This window comes from Protomyctophum bolini (assembly GCF_963924005.1).
Source record: "Protomyctophum bolini genome assembly, chromosome: 2".
In the NCBI taxonomy this organism is placed as follows: Eukaryota; Metazoa; Chordata; class Actinopteri; order Myctophiformes; family Myctophidae; genus Protomyctophum; species Protomyctophum bolini.
In genome coordinates this window covers 23,723,014-23,742,584 of record NC_137863.1, presented here as the reverse complement: position 1 = coordinate 23,742,584, position 19,571 = coordinate 23,723,014, and the positions used below count along the sequence as shown (strand labels likewise).

The following is a 19,571-nucleotide window of genomic DNA, read 5'->3' as shown; positions in this document are numbered from 1 at the left end:
AGCATCATGGCCGGGGGAGTTAATGAGACATAGTGTGTGTGTGTGTGTGTGTGTGTGTGTGTGTGTGTGTGTGTGTGTGTGTGTGTGTGTGTGTGTGTGTGTGTGTGTGTGTGTGTGTGTGTGTGTGTGTGTGTGTGTGTGTGCGTGCGTGTGCGTTTTGCAGGCGTGGGGGTGCGCATACCGCATACTGTACACCAGCCCATGTGAGTGCATGTAGCCTATAACGGCCAAGCTACACCAGGCTTTTCTCGCCCGTTGCAAGGCAATTATGGCTCATTATTTCCCATGCATGCATTAAGAAAGCATTAATATTGTTCCCTAAAATTAATGATATGCCTACTTAAGTTGGAATAGATTTTTTCCAATAGCTATTTCCTTTATTCTCTTTTTGACAGCTATAGAGTGAACTGAGTGACGACCGTGCTTTCATCACGCGATGAATCCATGACACCTGCATGCCTCCGACATAGAATTGCCACCACTTTCTTGGGCATCTGGCCGCTGAATAACAGGTAAATGCAGGGGTTTGCGCAGCTGTTCAGGCTGGCCAACAGCATCAGGATGACAAAAGTCGCAGCTGGAATGACATGACAAGAAGAAAGTGGCACACTGTAGCCTACACATGTTCAATCAAAACTCTAAACACAAACGCCCGTTTGAACATGCATGATCAATAGGCTATGTGCGTAAAAGGCAAAGCTCTATGCGTAAAAGGCAAAGAATTGCTGTAAAAGGCAATGTTCTATTTCAAGCTGAATTTATGCATAAAGAAACAAGTTTTGATTGTTCAGACAGTAACTTTATATTTATGAATTGGCCCCCAGTGGGAACTTACTTTCTATTGGCGCACTTGTGTCCCAAACGGACCAAAGCTGGACAGTGAAAAACGGGCCCCAGCAGATGATGTAGGAAAACACCACAACCACCGTCATCTTCGCTGTCTTGATTCTGGCCTTCGACATCCCGGCTACACTGCTGGCTCTGTGGGCCAGTAGGCCTACTGGAAGAGCCGCGCCTTCGCGACCTTCTTGGCGCGTCTTGTGGTAGAGGTTTGCTTGGATGGCACGGCAAATGCGCACTTGGCAAAACACAATGGTGACAATGGGGAGGATGAAAATCGCCAGTGTGATCCAGGTTACGTACGCCTTCAGACCCCATGGCTGCAGAAAACTTCCCCAACAGTCAAAGACCCCGGGGGCCACTTCGATCCGGGAGAAGATGAAAACCTGCGGCAAGCTGCCCAGCACAGAGACCCCCCACGCGAAGCACACAGGGAGGTAGAGTTGCGCGCGTCCCCTCCTGAACTTTACCATGGGGTTGCATATGGCTTGGTATCGGTCGATCGTCATCGCCACGATCATATAAGTGGAAGAAAACATGCCGAGAAGCTGGAGGTATTTCACCAGGCGGCACAACATGTCCGGGCCGATGAATCTGTCCGTGGCGTCCCATATGAGTTGAGGACACACCTGGAAGAACGCCACCACCAGGTCGGCTAGGCACAGATGCAGCACGAACACGCGCATCCTGGACGCCTGCTTGCGCTGCGTCCAGAGCAGCAGCAGTAGACCGCTGTTGAGGATGGTTGCACTGACGAAGATGACGCTGAGCAACGCGATCTCCACGGTGGCCAGGTTCTCATCTCTGGGCACGTCCTCCACAGTCAAATCACTGCCATTATTAACACGGTTCATTTTCTATTTGCTGAGATCGGGAGATGATGATGATGATGATGATGATGATGATGATGATGATGATGATGATGATGATGATGAATTCAGATTTCCCACCTTGCCAAAGGCATACTGTTGAGAAATTGCAAAATTGATTGGGCTATCATGTGAAATAAAGCATTTTTGAGTGATAAGGCTGCATGGTTTCAGAAAGTTTAGTCTGTTTTTGCATGGTATAAAAAGTTAGGCTGTAGTAGGCTACTAGTTTACGACATGTAACTGTAACGACATACAACTTGTCATTCCTAAACATTGTGGCTACACACAGTTTCAACTATATTTTGAAAAACGTTAACCTCAAATTCCACGGTGAGCTTTTGACTTTTTATCATCTGATTTAGCCTAATTTCAAGATATGCCTGATGCCTCCATTCACGAAACTCATATCAGCTGCAAACTGAGGTTGAATAGCCTGCATTATAGTAGGCAGCTATACTTACCGGTAGGTAGGCTACTGTGTTCAGTTTGATAATCTGAAGAGAAGCGCTCCTATCATGGTTCTATGTTTTATCCTGTGGGTGGAGCTATCCTTCAGCACCATACTGCGTAGCAGCAGCTCAATTTAATTACAGTAGTAGCCGCAAATGGATGGCAAGGGCCCGGGTGTTTAACCGACTGTGGGCAGTGGGGTTTATTTCCAAAATATATAAAATGAAGAATAAATGTACTGTACCGTAGCCTAGGCTATATGATTTGAACATGCTTGAACATTTGACATTAGACGGCTAATAATTCAACTATTTCTATACAAATGGCTATATTTTATGGCATAAGCAATGGATAAGGCGCTTTGGGGAAAACAAGCTAAAAAACACGAGATTAATAATAACAATGGAAACCACTGTTTGCGCGCTCCCGCGGTATTGGACAGTGCACGGCACAGTTCGGCCAATCAGAGCACGAGACCGATTGATGTAACAAGACCACTGTTGCCAGGTCTGCTTATTATAAGCGACTTTGCGTTTTTCTGTAAAGTTGCTTGAAAATATTGGTAGTCGCGGGTTGCGGTTTTTTGGGCTTGTTTCCTAATGTTGTTTATAAACCCACCTGATAAACCAGATACCGGTAGTTAAGTGGTTCTTCTTCTTTTGTCCTTGTTTTCATATACTTGGTCGCTCATTTCTCTCAAAGCATCTGGCAACACTGAACAAGACTTCCAGCAGGAAGACAGAAGAATGTAAATAGAAGAGGAGAGAAGGAAACAACATCAACTCTCTAGCTTATATAACCTATATGACAATCCATATGTTATTATTTCACAAGCTGACGAGCATCCTGGACGTTCATAGTGGTTGAGAAAAGCAGATGTTTGTTCACTGTTCTAATAAGATTAGAGTCTGATCTTATAGTTAGCCATAACTTCCAGCTAGCCAGACAGCTAACTAAGGTAAGGTTATCTCTCCTGGGAGTGAAATCCACTGGCAGAGAGTCTGCGATGCCCCAGGAGGATCCAGAAGAAGGAAGGGGGCGAGGGGAGCAGCCACGTCGGCCACTCTACTTCATCCGATCCCTGGACAGCCAAGTACCGGTCCAGGCTGTGATATGTAACCACAGTCCTCGCACAGTGCGACCTATGTGGATCGATTATAGAGGAGAACTGCATTCGTACGGTGATCTAAGGCCACGGACGGGGAGAAAGATGAACACATTTGAGGGTAAACACACTGACTTAATACTGCCTATTTGTTAACTCTAGCATGGTATTCCATATAGCAGCTTTTTCATGTCAAGGACCCCCAAACTGATATACATGTAGCTGGGGACCCCCATCTGAAAATGTTTTGTGCCTGGGACAAAATTATTCTAAAAGTTCCAAACATTTCAATAATTTTCAAAAATAGCAGATGTACAAGCTGCAGTGTGAGCTTGTAATTCTGCTATTTTTGAATAGCCAACATATAAATGGATAAAGTGGTTAACATGATTGTGACGCTATATGCTATGTTAACTGTTTTTGTTGGGGACCCCCTCTGGAACCCTCCTAAGGACTCCACTTTGAGAACCAATGTGTGTGTACACTACAGTATATATGTGTGTGTGCAGATGTGTCTTGTATTCTGTGTGTTGAGTTTTGGGCCAGAAATGTAATCCAAGACAATCTTGTGTAAACTTGTTTGTATGTCAGTAGCTGTTATAGTTGTGTTTGTACAGTTCTGTGATAATGTCCTGTCTGACTGTGTGTCTCTCTCTCTACTAGGTCACCCATGGATGTTCTGTGATGATGCAGTGTGTGATAATGTCCTGTCTACAATGTGTCTCTCTTTCTACTAGGTCACCCATGGATGTTCCGTGATGCAGTGACCGATGACCCGCTGAGGGTGAATTGCAAAGCATTGTTTCTTCCCAGGGCAACACAGGATGGGCAAGCTGTAATCGCCAGTATCACATTACCAGGTGAGTGTACAAAAGATGTATAGTGTTTGTTTTTCATTTGTGCATCGATTTTCAAACATAAGCCTAGATACAGTACACTTTGTAGTGGTTGCGATTCTCAGAAAGTTTAAGGTCAATACATCTATAAACTGAGAGGACAGAACCCCAGGAAGACTAGGTAACACAGTGTTGGCTAATCATGGGGTTTTCCAATATGACAAAGTGGGTTGGCCATCTCTCGCAGTTCGTAGAGATTAACACCATTTATTAAGCTAAGCTTCCTTTGTATCTATCCTCACGTTTAGAACCAAATGTTACTGGACATTCAAAACGTGCACAGACCCAAGACATACAGTATCAGTCCACGTATGAAGTCCACAGTGAACAAGGAAAGACTGCTTTCTTTTATCCACACAAATGGAACAAACTTCATGACTCTCTGAAATGGGTTTGATTGGTCTCCATAGGGACATAGTGAATGCATCTGTTTCATGTAACCCTATTTATTTGCATCTGATTTGTTTTAATGTAGTTAAAATGTTTGTTGTTAGTTTTTTAATTACATGTATTGTATTTTATAACTACTTGTTTTCATGCTGTAATCATGGCATCCTTGAAAAAGCTGTTCTCAATGGGCTTCCCTGAATAAATCAAGGAAAAAGCAAGTAAGATTGATAGATGAATGCAAACGTGCAAAATCAAGATTTGAGATGATAACTTAGATGTGTTTGTTTTGTTTTTGTTTTACAGTTTACAGCCTCAGAGAACGTTCTCTCCAGGTCGTTCGGCACCTGGTCCGACCAGAAGACTACAGGAGGCTCGAAATTGCTCGGTCTCTCCATGAGGACCTGGAAGATAAACCTAGTGCATTGAAAGACCTCCAGCGCATGAACATGACAGTGGTCCAGCACATGAACATGCAAGTAGAAATGCAAGGCCAAGAAGACACATGATGTTTTGATGTATCACTAAGAGACTCAGTGGATTATCCATAAGGTGATGTTTGAATGTCCTGTCTACTCTAGAAGACCCCGTCACCCCAGGAAGAATAGTACTTACTGCGGCTTTAACTAACGGGGATCCTAAATAATGACAATATTGTGCCCTTGGTAATGTGGACACTTATCCCACAGACTCTTAAAAAGCAAACTATATTTTCACTCTAGATTTGACTGTGTAACTGTAACTTATTTTGGAACATACTGTAGCAGACCAAATTAGTGAACTGTATCCACAACCATTCAGCAAGAGCTGTACTGGTATGTTTGAATTACAATAGTAATTTATTTTGTCTAATCACTTTGTAATCACCAAGTTCAGATTTTGTATTATTATTATTTTCGGGACACAGATAACTGCTCAGAAGGAACTATTTGGCCAAGTTGCCTACAGTACCTTCCTAGCTGTGACACTGCAGATTTTTGTAGAATGACATTCTACTCCAATATGTAACTATACACACTGATGCACCAAGGCATTATTTTCCTTTTTTCTTACAATTCCAAAAACAAGGCAGGATATTTAATGCATTTTTCTGACTTGTCCTGTGTAGAATCAGGGCGAATCAGATAATGTGCCACATATTACTGATGATGTTGGAGATGCTACAAGTGTACTATCTTATCAGTGATACCGTATTTTGATGGGGCAATGTGTGACATGTATAGGTCTGACTGTCTGATGTTATTTTCATACAGTAGGAGTTGATACCTCAGAAGACTTCCATATGTTCGCTGTTTTGTGTAACATAATCGCTGTCTCAGGGTCATTTCAGTGTCATTGTTTACATGTACACACAATGTTAGTTATGCCACTGCTGTGGTGGCAAGCTGTTCAGCTTTTATGGTTCAATCATACCCTTGTTTTGGCCACCACACAAATCACAGAGGAGCTCATTTTACTGGTGTCGTAGCACACCACTAACACTGCTTTTATTCACCATTGTACAAAGACATTAATAAGACAATTGGGCATGGAGCAACATCAGCGTCAAAGTTGGATTATCTGGCCTGTGCCAAGGAACGGTGTTTATGTTTTGACGCTAGCTGTGGCGGCAGCTTTGTGTCTCCCAAAACATCAACATTACTGGGCAGCGAAGCCAGTGCACTCTTTAAACCCCTGCCTTCTGCAAGCATGTTTATGTGTCAAAAGTGAGATTACTGTCTAATTACCACGCACACACAAAAAGTCATGACAGTTGTACATTTATTTATTTCTAAATTTGCCCAATTGTGCCTTTTTTAATATAGCATTAAAATAAATCATTGTTTGAAGATCTAGATTTTACATTTATATTTCATCTAGAATTTAAGAGTGTATTTTTTTATTGACTCAGTAGCTGCATCCATGACGAATGACGATTCATTTGGAGAAGCCTGTATCATTAGAATCTCACATAGTTCTGCATCCACAGTACACCTAATATTACCTGATCCTCAGCCTAGCCAATGTAAAGTTCATTCTGAGAAATCATTTGACCTACTACTAGTAGGCTACTACATACTGTAGGTCAGATGCCAGGTTCATGTGTAGACCTGGCATCCTACTATGTGTATAGTTTCAATGTACAGATTGTTGATATTTTTGATATACTGTTTAGACTGATTATAGGTTATTGGTTTACCTTTGACCCGAGATTACTATTTATTTTATATGCATTTGATGTATTACCTCGCGTTTACCTTGATTGCTGTAAAATGCTCTGGATTAAGAGTGTTTGCTAAATGCCTACATTGTAAATGTAGGCTTGCAAATCAGTGTCATATTTCATTGTCTTGAAAGACATTTGTTAACACTTTCATATATTTTATTCTTCTATAACCATTTGCAATTAATTTATGATATTGATATTTCTTCAATATGTTAATTATGTATTAATTATATAAACACAAGTTATTTTTATATTACTTTGTCAGCCACCAAACCGTTGGTTGTCAGCACTGTAAATACATATTCTTTGGAATTGGAAATGCCAGATACGTTCTCCTACAATAAAAACATACAGAACAAATAATCAGTCATACCCTAAATGTTGTGTTGCATTGTTATTTTTTTGCATTCTAGATCTTTATTTTCCATCAGTCTCCCTCAATCACTGTCCCTCTCAGCTTTCCTCCAGTCATTTCATTAATAATTCTGTGGTTGGTTCCAAATTAACATTAACAAGCAGTGATGTAAATAGGTTTTCAATGTAACGGGTCCCGGGACCCAGGGGTGGTCTTTTTAGATGGGTTCCCGGGATCATTTTACGAGTCCTAATTAATTGACGTTAGAGTACAGTACTGAGTACAGTATTACATCCCAGGACACCCGGAGGGTGACATGATTGTTTATTGAATGGATTGATTGCGTCCTTTCTCAATTTAGTGAGTCTAAGGATGCAGGGTGCAGGCTATTTGCATCACTGAAGTATAGCAAATTTCCCAAATTTAAACCATGTTGTCATTTATAGTTGTAGAATGTTTTAGACTAGTATGTTGCAACATCAATATTCAAATTGGATCCCAGATTATTTTCTGTAGTGGTGTTGTGGCGGACAGGAAATAAACTTGGACGCAACTGTTCCCCAGCTATGGAATCACACTGACAACTATACGGATCAAGATAAGTACTGTAAGTGTTTCATGTCTGTCTTCAATTGTATCCCGCCTTCGTATTGCCAGAGAAGGTATACTGTTGCTCAACTGTTGCTAAGCGACAAAGAAACACAATCTATCCTTTCCTGTGTGAGGCTAGCTAGTTGAAGTACAAATATGTCATTTGGAGAAAAGAAGAGCACTTGGAGCTCAAGTCCCTTCAGGCAACAGCAGTGAGTTATCATTGAGCTTTTATGTAATTTTATGCATTTATTATAGCCTATCATTTAATTGAATAGTTTTTTTAGATGGAGAAATGACTCACATTCAGCATTTGATATGCTTCGACAGCATGACATTTTGGTCAAGACGTAACCCAGTGATGGATCCACATCTCCACACAGACCACTGGGCCAAAATGAAAACAATGGTAAGAAGACCAGTAGCTTAAATGAAAACTCACCCCTCTGCCTCACAGGGTATATAATGTATATGTCTCATTCACTATTTAAATAAATGTTTAATACATTTCTATTTTATTATTTTGCTGTATCTTCTGCAAATTGCCTTGGTTTAAAGTGTATAGTCTTAGTGCAGATTGAGCTGTAAGAATGTCTCTGCTGTTTATTTTATTCTTCATTTTTGGAAGTTTTGTAGGTTGTAGATTTTCTCAGTTGGTCATCCTGAACTGGAAATGGATTGCATGATTCATCTATAATTCTTTGTACACTATAGGTATATATTTTTTGGCGCCTGAGCTGCCTAGTCAACTTTGCAATGTATTCCATTATTTCAAGGTACCAACTTCTCTAGGGTCACTTCCAGCAGCGTTGTTGACAGGAAAAGGTTAGTAAAAATCGTACACGACCACAAGATACAGGAAGATGACAAATGTAGGCTACTGTCAGACCAACCATTCCATGAAAGCTGCACCAAACACTTGTGTTCAAAGATGATATTGATATTGTTTGGTTAAAAATATTCTGATAGTAATCATTGCTATAATGTCTTCAGGTCAGTCTCTCTGCAAAGCTGCGGAATCTGTCGGTTTAAGAAAGACTAGAAGCATCTCGAGTCGGTGGAGTGGAGTTGTGGTCTAGACTCTCTGGCGTCCATAGACTGGAATTTAAGCCGATAATACCTGGGTCCAGACTTTAGAGTAGACCCAGATATTATCGACTTAAGTTCCAATTTTGTCTGCTCATTATTTTCATCCGTTCAAATTGAACTTCTTTATGTATCATCCTGATTGGATGAAATTGATATAAATGGTAAACTGCATAGATTGTGCTGCATTACATTCACCCATTCACATTCATATACTGATGGCGGAGGAAACCATGCAAGGCACCAACCTGCACATCAGGAGCAATTAGGGGTTCAGAGTCTTCCTCAAGGACACTTCGACACTAACTGTGGGGGAGCCCGGGTTCAAACTCAGAGCTAGTAGCGAAGTGACGAAACAAATCACAGAACGCAGCGAAGCTGGCTGAAACCCAGGCTATAACAATGATTGCTATGGTAATATAGAGCTATTTAACACAAACAAATGAAAAGGCATTTAGCTTAGACCTTTGCAAAGACTTTTGTGCAATTATGCTGAAAAATCCTGTAGTATTTCTTTGTTTGTTTTTTGACTCCCATATTGTAATGTAGACACTCAAGGCTGTGGAAAGGATGGAAATGTTATAAGGTGGACAGGCGCCCGTCTTCTTCCCCCCCTAGGCCATGGTACTACCACTGAGACTCCTGCTAATGACTTGATCCCTTCCATGGGGCAAGGTATTCTCACTTAATACTGTATCAGATTTCCACTACATTAAACTTTGACATATGATTGTGTCTAGGGTGACCAGATCCAAACTGTTCAAATGAGGGACATAAGTATTGCTTGTGTTCAACCATAGGCTTAATATTACCTATTATTTTGTTATTAAACCCCTCTGGTGTCTCACATTTTGTTATAAAATGGGTCATGGGTGGTATGGCCAATTTGGTAGCTGGTACTGTATGGTGTAGCCTATAGTATAGGATATTTATCATGTTATTTTAACAGGTTTAAAAACATCTTGCATTAAAAGAGACAGTGAGAGAGCTTTACAACAGAAAGCCAACTATTAGGGCCTGGGGACTAACTATTAGGGCATTTGAGCCTGCCAGTCACAATGTGGGACAGGGTCTCAATTTGTGGGATGCCTCATTATGCCTGAAAAGTCTTGGAAAAGAGGGACTTTCCCACACAAATGGGGGACATCTGGTCACCCTAACTGTGTCGCAAGTAAATAACTGATCTACAAGCTCACAACGTGGCCTTTTTTTCTTTTCTTTTTTGCAGCTATGTGCCAAACCCCTCTAAGAGTTAGCTCCTCATCTCAAAATATGCCTCAGTACAGGAATGAATACAATGACCGTGCCAGGATGGACTTCTGCTATTGGCTTATGGAGAAGAAAGCCCCAAAATGTGAGCATCACATCTTCAGTGTTCATTTAGCTTGAGCCCTGAGTGCTGACGGGCCCATTTTAAAACTCTCAGAGTTAAATGAATGCCAAGAGTTTGTGAAGCATGCAAATTCACTCCCTTCAAGGACCCCTGGGGGTCCTCGGACCCCACTTTGAGAACCACTGCTCTACTACCAGACAAAGATAAAGCTTCAGCTTGTGCTGATTGGCTGCTGCCGTATAATGTAAGATACAGCAGCTATCTTATCTATCTACAGCAGGATATGTCAAGAGTCAAGACGTGTATTATTCTAAGTCTGGTTATCTATAAGTCTGGTTATCTACAGTATAGGATGGATGTATTCTTCTTCTAATTACTATCATATAGGTGAGGTGACTAATATACTGGCGTTTACTTTTCAGGTCATGCGTCCACCTTTGGAAGCTACAAGACATGTCTAGGATTACCAAGACTCTGAGAACAAAGTGGTGAAATATTTGCAGATTGAATTGTATCAGTGCTTGTCAGTACTTTTACAATATCATAGACTATTTATTCATGGAACACCTGGAGGATGTGAAACCCTATGACCTTAGTTTTCACCACTGTAGCAGGACAAATGGGACATAAAACATCTAGGATCTCCGAGCTATAGGCCTACAGACTGACTGCCACTGCCTTCCTTCTGTTTCTTTTTCACATCATATTAGGATATCCTTTTCTTACAGAGAGTTGGCTTTTTATGGAAAGTGGTTATTGAATAGCATTACCAATTCTCAATATGGTTGTTGTATCCTATCTGCATGGAAATACACCATTGCTCAATCAATGCTTCCAAAGGAAAAAATCCTAATGATTCAGTCCCTACAGGCTTACACTGTCTGACCCTGACGTAACACAACACTGCCATCTAGTGGATTACGTGGATTAAAACTTTTCATGTAAAAGTGAGTTCGTTGTAACGTTATCAAACGTCTGTTATATTGCTTTGAATTCTGTATTTCAATTGTGCCATGTTTGCTAATACCCCATTCGTAATCAAATATCTAAATTCGTAGACCTTTTCCCCTGTTACATTTCCATGTGGGATTGATTAATTGAAGTATTTATTAACAGATTGGAGAATTACAGTATATTTCAAGCACAACTCCAAAACTGTTAACTGTGGGCGACACCTTACAGTCTGAGTCTATGGCGATACCATACATCATTACACTTGTTTACAATAGGGTTCACCATGTTAAATTCATCATAACATTTAGAGACGTAAAAATATACACTTCAAGCCAAAAACAGGAAATAATTCATAGAGGAGGTAAAAAAAAACCTTAGGAAAAAACATATAGGAGAAAAGGGGGTGGGTGGGGGATTCAGATTTTACGGAGGGCAGTTTCGAATAGCAGCCGTCATATAGGTGCCCCTTGAGAGCGGTTTTGAAGGGATTCGCATCATGTGACATGTCTTAATTGATTGATTGATAGAAATATTTATTAACAGTTTGCAGAATTACAATACATTTCAACTCAAGCACAACTCAAATTAAAGACTGTTAACTTAACTGTGAGTGGACGACCCAATAAAGCATTAGACTTAATTGTTTACAAGAGGGTCCACCTTGTTCAATTCATCAAAACATTTCGACGTACAAATATCAAATAGACACTTCTATATAGCTAAAGAACAGAGCAGGAATTCATCATTAAATAATGGCAATGTCTAAGTAATAATTAAACATGATCTATCCCCGACCGTCAGGCCCCCACCCGGGCTTTAAATTAACAACAACAACAACAACAACAACAACAACAATGGTTTCGACATTCGACTGTACAGTAGGTTTCGATTCTGGGTCACGTGCGCGTTGTCTTCAGTAACCTGACATAGGAACGTGGAAGCAGCAGCTCGTTGTGGAGAAGCGTCTTGTCGTTGTGACTGGAGTCACTGGACTGCAGAAGGTAAGAACTTAAGTAATAGAACTAGAAGTTATCACACTCTTCTATGCATTTCAAACCTGTTGAATGTAAATGCAGCCATCGTATTCATACGAGATCATGATAATCATGATCATCATCATGGCAGTCATGTTTCAGGGCTAGTAAATGCATGTGTGATATTACTGATATGCGATATAGTATTCCACATAAAGACAAATTAAGTTTCATTCAAAGCCAAGATGCAGACGGTTCCCATTTAACTAGTAAACATATCCTCACTAAGAATAATGCCTCTATATGGCACATTTTGGTATGTCTGAAAATGAACATTTCGAGGGTCCGTTTTGGGCAGACGATGAAGAAGCCTGCCCTGGAGCCAGGAGCTTATTTTTTAACTCGAGAGTCGAGAGTTAACCTCACCAGGCTGAGGCTTTCCACCTCGGAGGACTTTAGGAACTAGTTAGTGCGTAACCCGGACCTTCCTGAGTGCAACACGTATGCATACCTGGCCGCTAAATGGCACTGAGACACGCAAGTAACATTATTTTACTCTAGTTGTCATTATTTTAATCACTCTTTATCCCCATTAAGACACAATTGAGCTACCATTTTCACGCAAGAGCTTAATTGTTGTAACTTAATATCTTCATCATGGGTTCATGATATAAACCATGTAGCCAAAGTATCTGTAGAGCAGTTTCTGGTGTTAACTTTTCAACTAGACTATATAGAATATAGTAATATAATAATATCCATATATTCCCTTAATAACTATAACTCTTAGATTCTATGATTAATATCTGGAATCTGGAGTTGCCATTACCAACCCATAGCCTACAAAGTACAAACAAGTCTAAGTCCTATCTGATTGCAGTCAACTCACCAACATTGCAGCTGTATGGAAAATTTGAATTATCCTCTATCTGCAAAGTTTTTGTTTCATAAAAATCCACCATAGACTATAGACATAAATTATGTGAAGGTGAAGTTTGGAAGCGCTTGTTGGAAATTGCGTTATTGAAAACAAATGCTTCCAAACTCCAACGCAATCACCTGCATGGAATGTAATAATTTATTGACAGAAAGTTGCTCATAGCATGTCTACGGTGGATGTTCATGAAACAAAAACAGGTAGAGATAGAAAGTTGTACGGAAAGCTTGAATTATCCTCTTGTTTGCCTGTATGGGTCTGTCAAGGATTTGGTATTGAACTATTAGACTCCAGATATTAAAAATGGAATCTAAGAGTTGCTTGCGGCTAACATTACCTGATGTCAGGGAGCCTCAGGAGTCAGGACTCAGAGCTGTTGTGGTGATTTTCAACCTTTTGATAGGTCTCACAGACTTGCACACTGATTTTCTTTTTCTTTCTTGACCTTTTTCTTTAGGATTTGTAACATGGATAGTAACAGAAAGAGGGCGAAGATTGAGTGGAAATGCACAACAATCAGCTCTTCCAATCGTCAGAGGAGTGATGATGTCCCCTGTACACCTAGTCCTACTCGCTGGAGTAGCTCATCCCACTCCCAACCTTCCCCTGGACTTAATGAGTCTACAGGATCTGTTACCCTCGGAGAACTCAGCCTAGGCACACCCAAGCGAAAGTCAGAGAATCTGGGTGAGGATAGCACGTCCGCACGCAAAATCAAACTAAAGAAGCTCTCCAGAAAACATTTTAGAGCACTCAGTCCTTCCGAGGTAAATATGCACACCATATACTTTTTCCACCAAAGATCAGTTCTGTTAATTGTGTTCTTAAGTTAAATATTCTATTAGTCACTTGGTATCAACTCTTGTCAGGGAGCATCTATGGACGACACATCCAGGCGAGAGTCCACGGAGACTTCAGAAGTATCTCCTACAACGCCTACATCTCATCATTTCATATCAAAGAAGACGACCCGGACACCAGAAGATGGATCAAAGGCCATCTACTTGAGAGCCTTGACTGCAGCCATTGGCCAAGGAGGGAAAGCACGGCATCGTACTGCTATCCCCAGCACCAGGGGCACCAGGAGCAGTCCTCTCTCTAAGGTAGCTTCACAGCTGAGCTCCTCGCCGGTGGTGGCAGAGGTGTCTATTTCAGAGGAAGATAAGCTGAGCTCCTCACCGGTGGTGGCAGAGGTGTCTATTTCAGAGGCAAATTACAGCGAAGTCTTGAGAAGCTTACCACAACCTGACAGTGAATCTGAGGATGGCACAACTGTTGACGGATGTGGTTGTTCATTCGCCCCGCTGATGTTCGAGGACACAGGAAGTGAAGATGACATAGCAGACCTTAAAACGGACACACGGGTATGTTCCACTTCCACCTAATGCCTTGTAACCTTTTGGATATTTAGCCCACAGACTGACTCATATACTTGACATTTTCCTTTGAAATTGTATTCCATTCATTTGAGTAAAAACAAAAACTTTCAGTCTCTTGAAACTTTGCATGTTTTTTGGCATTATTGTCAAACATTGAAATTTGAAAAGCAACATTTTTCAGCCAACACTGGCCTTCGTCTAGCCTTTGTCAGGGTAAACATACAGTATTAAAGATATTCACAGGGGGCATACATTTTGGTTTGCAGCGTCGTACATTTACTTAAGTAGTACTGTACTTTACAGTACAGTACAATTTCTTTTGAAGTATTTGTCCTTTACTTTTACATCTATTCCACTACATCTCGGGATCCAAATATTGTACATTTGAGAACTTTAGTTAGTAGTTACTCTGTAGATTTTGATTATTGTTACAACATACATTAACCTCTTCAGCCCTATATACATTTTGGCCATTTGAAAATAGCAGATCTATAAGCTCACAATGCGTTGCGATGCATAAGTAAAAAAAAATTAGTACTTTTTCCACCACTGGTTGCAGCTCAATTGGTGGAGCCCCACAATTATTCAACTACCAAAGATTTAAGCATCAGCATGTAGTGCAGCTCTATTCAGACAATAAAATGGTATTACAAAACGGTATTACAAAACAGTACATTACAACCTACTAAATGTAGTACTGTATACACAGAAAAAAGGGGAAATCAACAGGTAACGACTGCATCATACAAACAACATTAAAAAGAAATGCCTATGGCTAATAAAAAGTAGGGCTCTGTTATGATGTTGATTAAAATGTCTAGGCATGGGATAACCATGCATGTCAATATTTCACTACTGAAATGATACAAGTTGCTATCATTCCATATCAATTTGAGTACCTTCTATGATTTGTGTCTCAGAGGGTGGTGCTGAAAGGAGAGGATTCACCTGAATGGTCTGAATGGTCTGATGATGAGGGCTGTGTGTTAACGAAGACCTTCTCCCAAGACGAATCTTCCAGCCCAAAGGAAAATAAAAAGCCTGAAGTCTCCTGTTATCCTGTCCCCTCTGTGACGCATACCCAGAACCACTACACAAACAGCTGGAACCACAGCAGTTCTCCGGTGATTACACAGGGGATTCAAAGATCCTCTCTCTCCACTTCATCTTCTGAATGGTCTACAGTTGACACCCAGGCAACAACAGATGCCTCAAGTTTGCTCTCCCCAAACTCAAAGAGGACAGTCTCTATTACAAAGAAATCTCCAAAGACACCCGTGCCCACTCATACTCCCAAAAGTGACCCGTTCAAGTTACCCAGGGCTGACGGGAAGGGATCCACCAGAATTAGTGACTCCTCACTGGACCCATTTGCTTTACCTGTTTACGAAAATAGAGCACGACCATCTACATCAACAACCCCTACTTTATGCAGCAATCAATTTTCTCCCCTTTACACATACTCGGACTCCAGTGCACGCAGGTACTCCGATAGTGTTCGTAGCATGCTGCACCCCTCCACCCCTTCCTATAACACTGGAAATCCTAAAAGAAGAATGTCTGATGGCTCGGAGCCAATTTGGCTCAGTGATCTCTCCCAGGGCCCTACAGATCAGATTGGTTTCATAGACACACATTGTCACCTGGACATGCTGTACGGCAAACTAGACTTCCACGGGACCTTTAGCCGTTTCCGCAGTATGCACCAGAGCAGCTTTCCTGCGGAGTTCCACGGGTGCATTGCAGACTTCTGCAACCCACGAATCATGGTAAAAGATGCATTGTGGGAAGGGTTTCTTGCCGAGGACTTGGTCTGGGGGGCATTTGGGTGCCACCCCCATTTTTCCAAGGACTATTCAGACATCCATGAGCGCAGTATACTCATGGCTATGCGACATCCTAAAGCTGTGGCATTTGGAGAGATTGGCCTGGACTACTCCCACAAAAACTCCACCGACTCCTCTGTGCAAAAAGTGGTAAGATCTTAAATTGATTAAATTGGCTAAAGCTCAGATAAATTGCTGTTGCGCTTATTGACAAATATAATTTAATAGCCATAATAAAAGTAATTTATAATCTGTTCTTACGTTGTAGGATGGGACTATATAAAAATTACATGTCACGATTATTGTGGCAAAAATATTTGCTATTTACGAATACAATATTGAAAAATGTACTATTTTTGGCAAAGATTTTTTTGTAGAGAGTGAAAAAAAGACTCAAGTTCTTTACATGTTTTACCTAGCTCTGATCATAGCTCTAATGCCTTCATTAGAGCTCTGCTACTCTTCTCTTCCTGGCTTGCATGAAACGCAGACCAGCCTCTCCTCTGTTGTGGAAATAAAAATAACGTTTTACCTACTCACCAATACAAAAGGTGGCTTGTGTTATTAGAAAGCCTACTTTCCTTAGTGGACGCACTCTGAGCCCCCCACCACACGTACAGTATAAAATGCACTTTCTGGCCAAAAAGTAAATTTTATACGTGTGGTGGGGGGCTCAGTGAGTAGGTGAAACGTTATTTTAATTTTCGTAACAGAGGAGAGGCTGGTCTGCGTTTCATGCAAGCCAGGAAGAGAACGGTCCCATAGCCTTAATGCAACGGCAGCAAAGGGCATTAGGGTTATGGACCAGAGCTAGGTTTTACTGGGCACCATTCCATTTCGGGTTCATGAGCCGGTCGGGAGCGGATGATATCGCTACGTCATGTTGTAGTATTGTTTTGTAGTCTGCAATCTTCCGGAACTTCCTTTTCCCTCAAACCGATTTTTCTCAATAAAAGCTACAGGCTATGAGAGGAGGACAATTTCACCATAAATTAAAATCTCCACGATATGATTATTGTTATTTTGAGTGTTTTCTTATCACGATAAACGATAATAACGTTTATTGTCCCATCCTTAATCTGTTTGGGCTGCCTGATATGCCATATATTTGACATTCTGTTGGTCTCGTCCTGTTGTTTTGGTACCCCCTGAAGGTGTTTGAGCGGCAGCTGCGTCTGGCCGTGGCCATGCAGAAACCTCTGGTCATCCACTGTAGGGATGCAGATGATGACCTGCTGGAGATCATGAAGAAGTGTGTTCCGCACGACTACAAAATTCACAGGTTGTGTGTTCTTGTTGTGGTTTAGCACTGGGGGAGGGTTAATTAATAAGAGAAGGCAACATTTAGTTGCCTTTAGTTTTTCTTTGCACATCACTTTTGTTCACTGCAGCTTCCTTCACCCATGAGCACAAAATTATTCAATTATATTGATAATTGTCTTCAATACCTCTTGGTTTTACATTGTTCTCTTTTTTTAATAAGAAATCCCAGTGAATGCCCAGAGAAATCTAATTACAGCACTAGTTATTTCATTAATCTGTTGAATGCTTACAGTTTCTCTGGCTCTTTTCTGCTTACTGCAGGCACTGTTTCACTAACAGTTATCCAGTGATTGAACCCTTCCTGACGGAGTTCCCCAACCTGTGTGTGGGCTTCACGGCCCTCATCACCTACCGGGGAGCCGCAGAGGCACGAGATTCTGTCCGCAAGATCCCTCTCAACCGAATCCTGGTGGAGACAGACGCACCTTATTTCCTGCCAAGACAGGTACAAACATCAAACAACATTTTCAATTAAAACATTATTCATTTGACTTTATTGTATTTATTTAAAAGCTGCACTATGCTTTCCTCTTTTTTCACCATTGAGCTACTAGAGCCTGCCTCCTTGCTCAGGAGATAAATTGAATATTGACCATCAGGTCAAAATTTGTGTCAGATCCTGTGTCAAAATCTAAATGTCTCAATAGAAGAGCAGGGAGACAAATCAAACATTTGTGTCGATTCGTTGTGATTTAAAATTTTAGATACCGTTATATATTTTTAAAAGTGATGCATAGAATAATCACCAAGAGGAAAATCTATAGTTGCAGCCCTAATCCTTTGTTCTATCATGCATACTTTGTTGTAAAGTATAAATATATCTGGCTTTACTCAGTCATTCTCCCGTTGCTTCCTTTCCTGTAGGTTAGTAAAAATGTGTGTCGGTTCGCCCACCCTGGAATGGCTATCCACACGTTGCGTGAGATCAGTCTGCTAAAAGGAGAGGACTTTGACACAGTGTTGACCACCATCCGACACAACACTACTCAGCTGTATGGATTGTGACAATGGCAGCACACAAGCCAGTGTGGAACGTACTGCAAACTAAAGAGAAATTAGACCTTTACAAATAGTCCTTGCCAGTTTGTCACAGGAAGGATGTCCAATGTTCAGATGGACAATTTAAAAAGAGTAATATATCTTTTCAGAACTGATTTCTTTGCAAACCTAACTGGGCATTGTTTTCTTTAGCTAAATCGGCTCATTAATTATGAGATTGATCATTTATTTTTTGGTTGCTGTGTTGTGTTTTGATGAGTTTTGTTTATGGATGTTGTCTTGCTTGACGTTTTTAAAGAACACACACATAAACATACTTTCCTTTCATGTCTTATCTGTGTGATGTGTGTATTCTTTGGCTCAGGAACAATGCACTACATTTGTAAAGTAGGTCCTTCCTTCAAAAAGATCAAAAAGATATTAGGCAGTCATCTGAGTTTCATATTGCTTATTCATTACTCTGACCATGTAATAAGAAATACTGTGCATGAATAGACGCTAGAATATTCTGCACTATTAGAAACATCTGTACAGTTGAAAGTATATCAAATATTGTCTGTAGTGCAGAGTAGTGACGGTCACTTTATTTGTGATTTGGGGTAAAAGCAAGATCCACTGCAATATCTTGTAAAGAAGTTTCCATGAGATGGCTGCATTAGCATATGTTTTTAGTACAAAATGTACTTTGGTTGGTGTTTTTATTTGAATTAATGTCTTCAATGAAGCTTTCTTTTCCATCGGTTTTCCGAAAAACGCGTCCAGTGTGCAACCACTTTTAAAGGTCAAAAAACACAATTTTCTGGACTTACACAAAAACAATACAATCACTGACTACACAGGAAAGCTTCTGTCACATCAGCTACAACTGACCAATATCTAAACAAACAAGCAGAGTAAGAAGTCTAGTCAATAAACAACTAAGTAAATAGTAACATAAGATCGCAGAGAGAACAAAATAGTCATGCATTCACAAGGTGACCTACCTACTCGAAGTTCCATGATTTAAAATAAATTCAATATTATGCTTAGACTTGACTATAGAACAATTCTATACTAAC

At 40.7% G+C, this 19,571-nt stretch overlaps 3 protein-coding genes across 3 annotated transcripts; 2 read left to right on the top strand and 1 right to left on the bottom strand.

The window, feature by feature from the left end:
- Positions 1 to 204: 204 nt before the first annotated feature.
- Positions 205 to 2,188, bottom strand: avpr2b.1 (arginine vasopressin receptor 2b, tandem duplicate, 1). The gene is made up of 3 exons (XM_080773323.1): positions 2,174 to 2,188; positions 836 to 1,790; positions 205 to 577 (listed from the first exon to the last, which is right to left on the bottom strand). The coding sequence occupies exons 2-3, from the start codon at positions 1,692 to 1,694 to the stop codon at positions 396 to 398; spliced, it is 1,041 nt and encodes a 346-aa protein (XP_080629449.1). The 5' UTR covers positions 1,695 to 1,790; positions 2,174 to 2,188; the 3' UTR covers positions 205 to 395.
- A 714-nt stretch (positions 2,189 to 2,902) lies between these two features.
- vhl (von Hippel-Lindau tumor suppressor) lies at positions 2,903 to 7,108 on the top strand. The gene is made up of 3 exons (XM_080784856.1): positions 2,903 to 3,388; positions 4,005 to 4,127; positions 4,857 to 7,108. The coding sequence occupies exons 1-3, from the start codon at positions 3,169 to 3,171 to the stop codon at positions 5,057 to 5,059; spliced, it is 546 nt and encodes a 181-aa protein (XP_080640982.1). The 5' UTR covers positions 2,903 to 3,168; the 3' UTR covers positions 5,060 to 7,108.
- A 4,885-nt stretch (positions 7,109 to 11,993) lies between these two features.
- Positions 11,994 to 18,731, top strand: tatdn2 (TatD DNase domain containing 2). The gene is made up of 7 exons (XM_080773415.1): positions 11,994 to 12,076; positions 13,444 to 13,753; positions 13,856 to 14,350; positions 15,286 to 16,341; positions 17,346 to 17,473; positions 17,776 to 17,959; positions 18,379 to 18,731. The coding sequence occupies exons 2-7, from the start codon at positions 13,454 to 13,456 to the stop codon at positions 18,517 to 18,519; spliced, it is 2,304 nt and encodes a 767-aa protein (XP_080629541.1). The 5' UTR covers positions 11,994 to 12,076; positions 13,444 to 13,453; the 3' UTR covers positions 18,520 to 18,731.
- The last annotated feature ends 840 nt before the right edge of the window (positions 18,732 to 19,571 follow it).

Coding starts and splice junctions, on each gene's coding strand:
- avpr2b.1 (XM_080773323.1), bottom strand. CDS start 1,694: ATGAACCGTGTTAATAATGGCAGTGATTTGACTGTGGAGGACGTGCCC. Junction 578..835: donor CACAAGTGCGCCAATAGAAA/GTAAGTTCCCAC, acceptor ATGTCATTCCAG/CTGCGACTTTTGTCATCCTG.
- vhl (XM_080784856.1), top strand. CDS start 3,169: ATGCCCCAGGAGGATCCAGAAGAAGGAAGGGGGCGAGGGGAGCAGCCA. Junction 3,389..4,004: donor AAAGATGAACACATTTGAGG/GTAAACACACTG, acceptor TCTTTCTACTAG/GTCACCCATGGATGTTCCGT. Junction 4,128..4,856: donor CGCCAGTATCACATTACCAG/GTGAGTGTACAA, acceptor TTTGTTTTACAG/TTTACAGCCTCAGAGAACGT.
- tatdn2 (XM_080773415.1), top strand. CDS start 13,454: ATGGATAGTAACAGAAAGAGGGCGAAGATTGAGTGGAAATGCACAACA. Junction 13,754..13,855: donor GAGCACTCAGTCCTTCCGAG/GTAAATATGCAC, acceptor AACTCTTGTCAG/GGAGCATCTATGGACGACAC. Junction 17,960..18,378: donor CTTATTTCCTGCCAAGACAG/GTACAAACATCA, acceptor CCTTTCCTGTAG/GTTAGTAAAAATGTGTGTCG.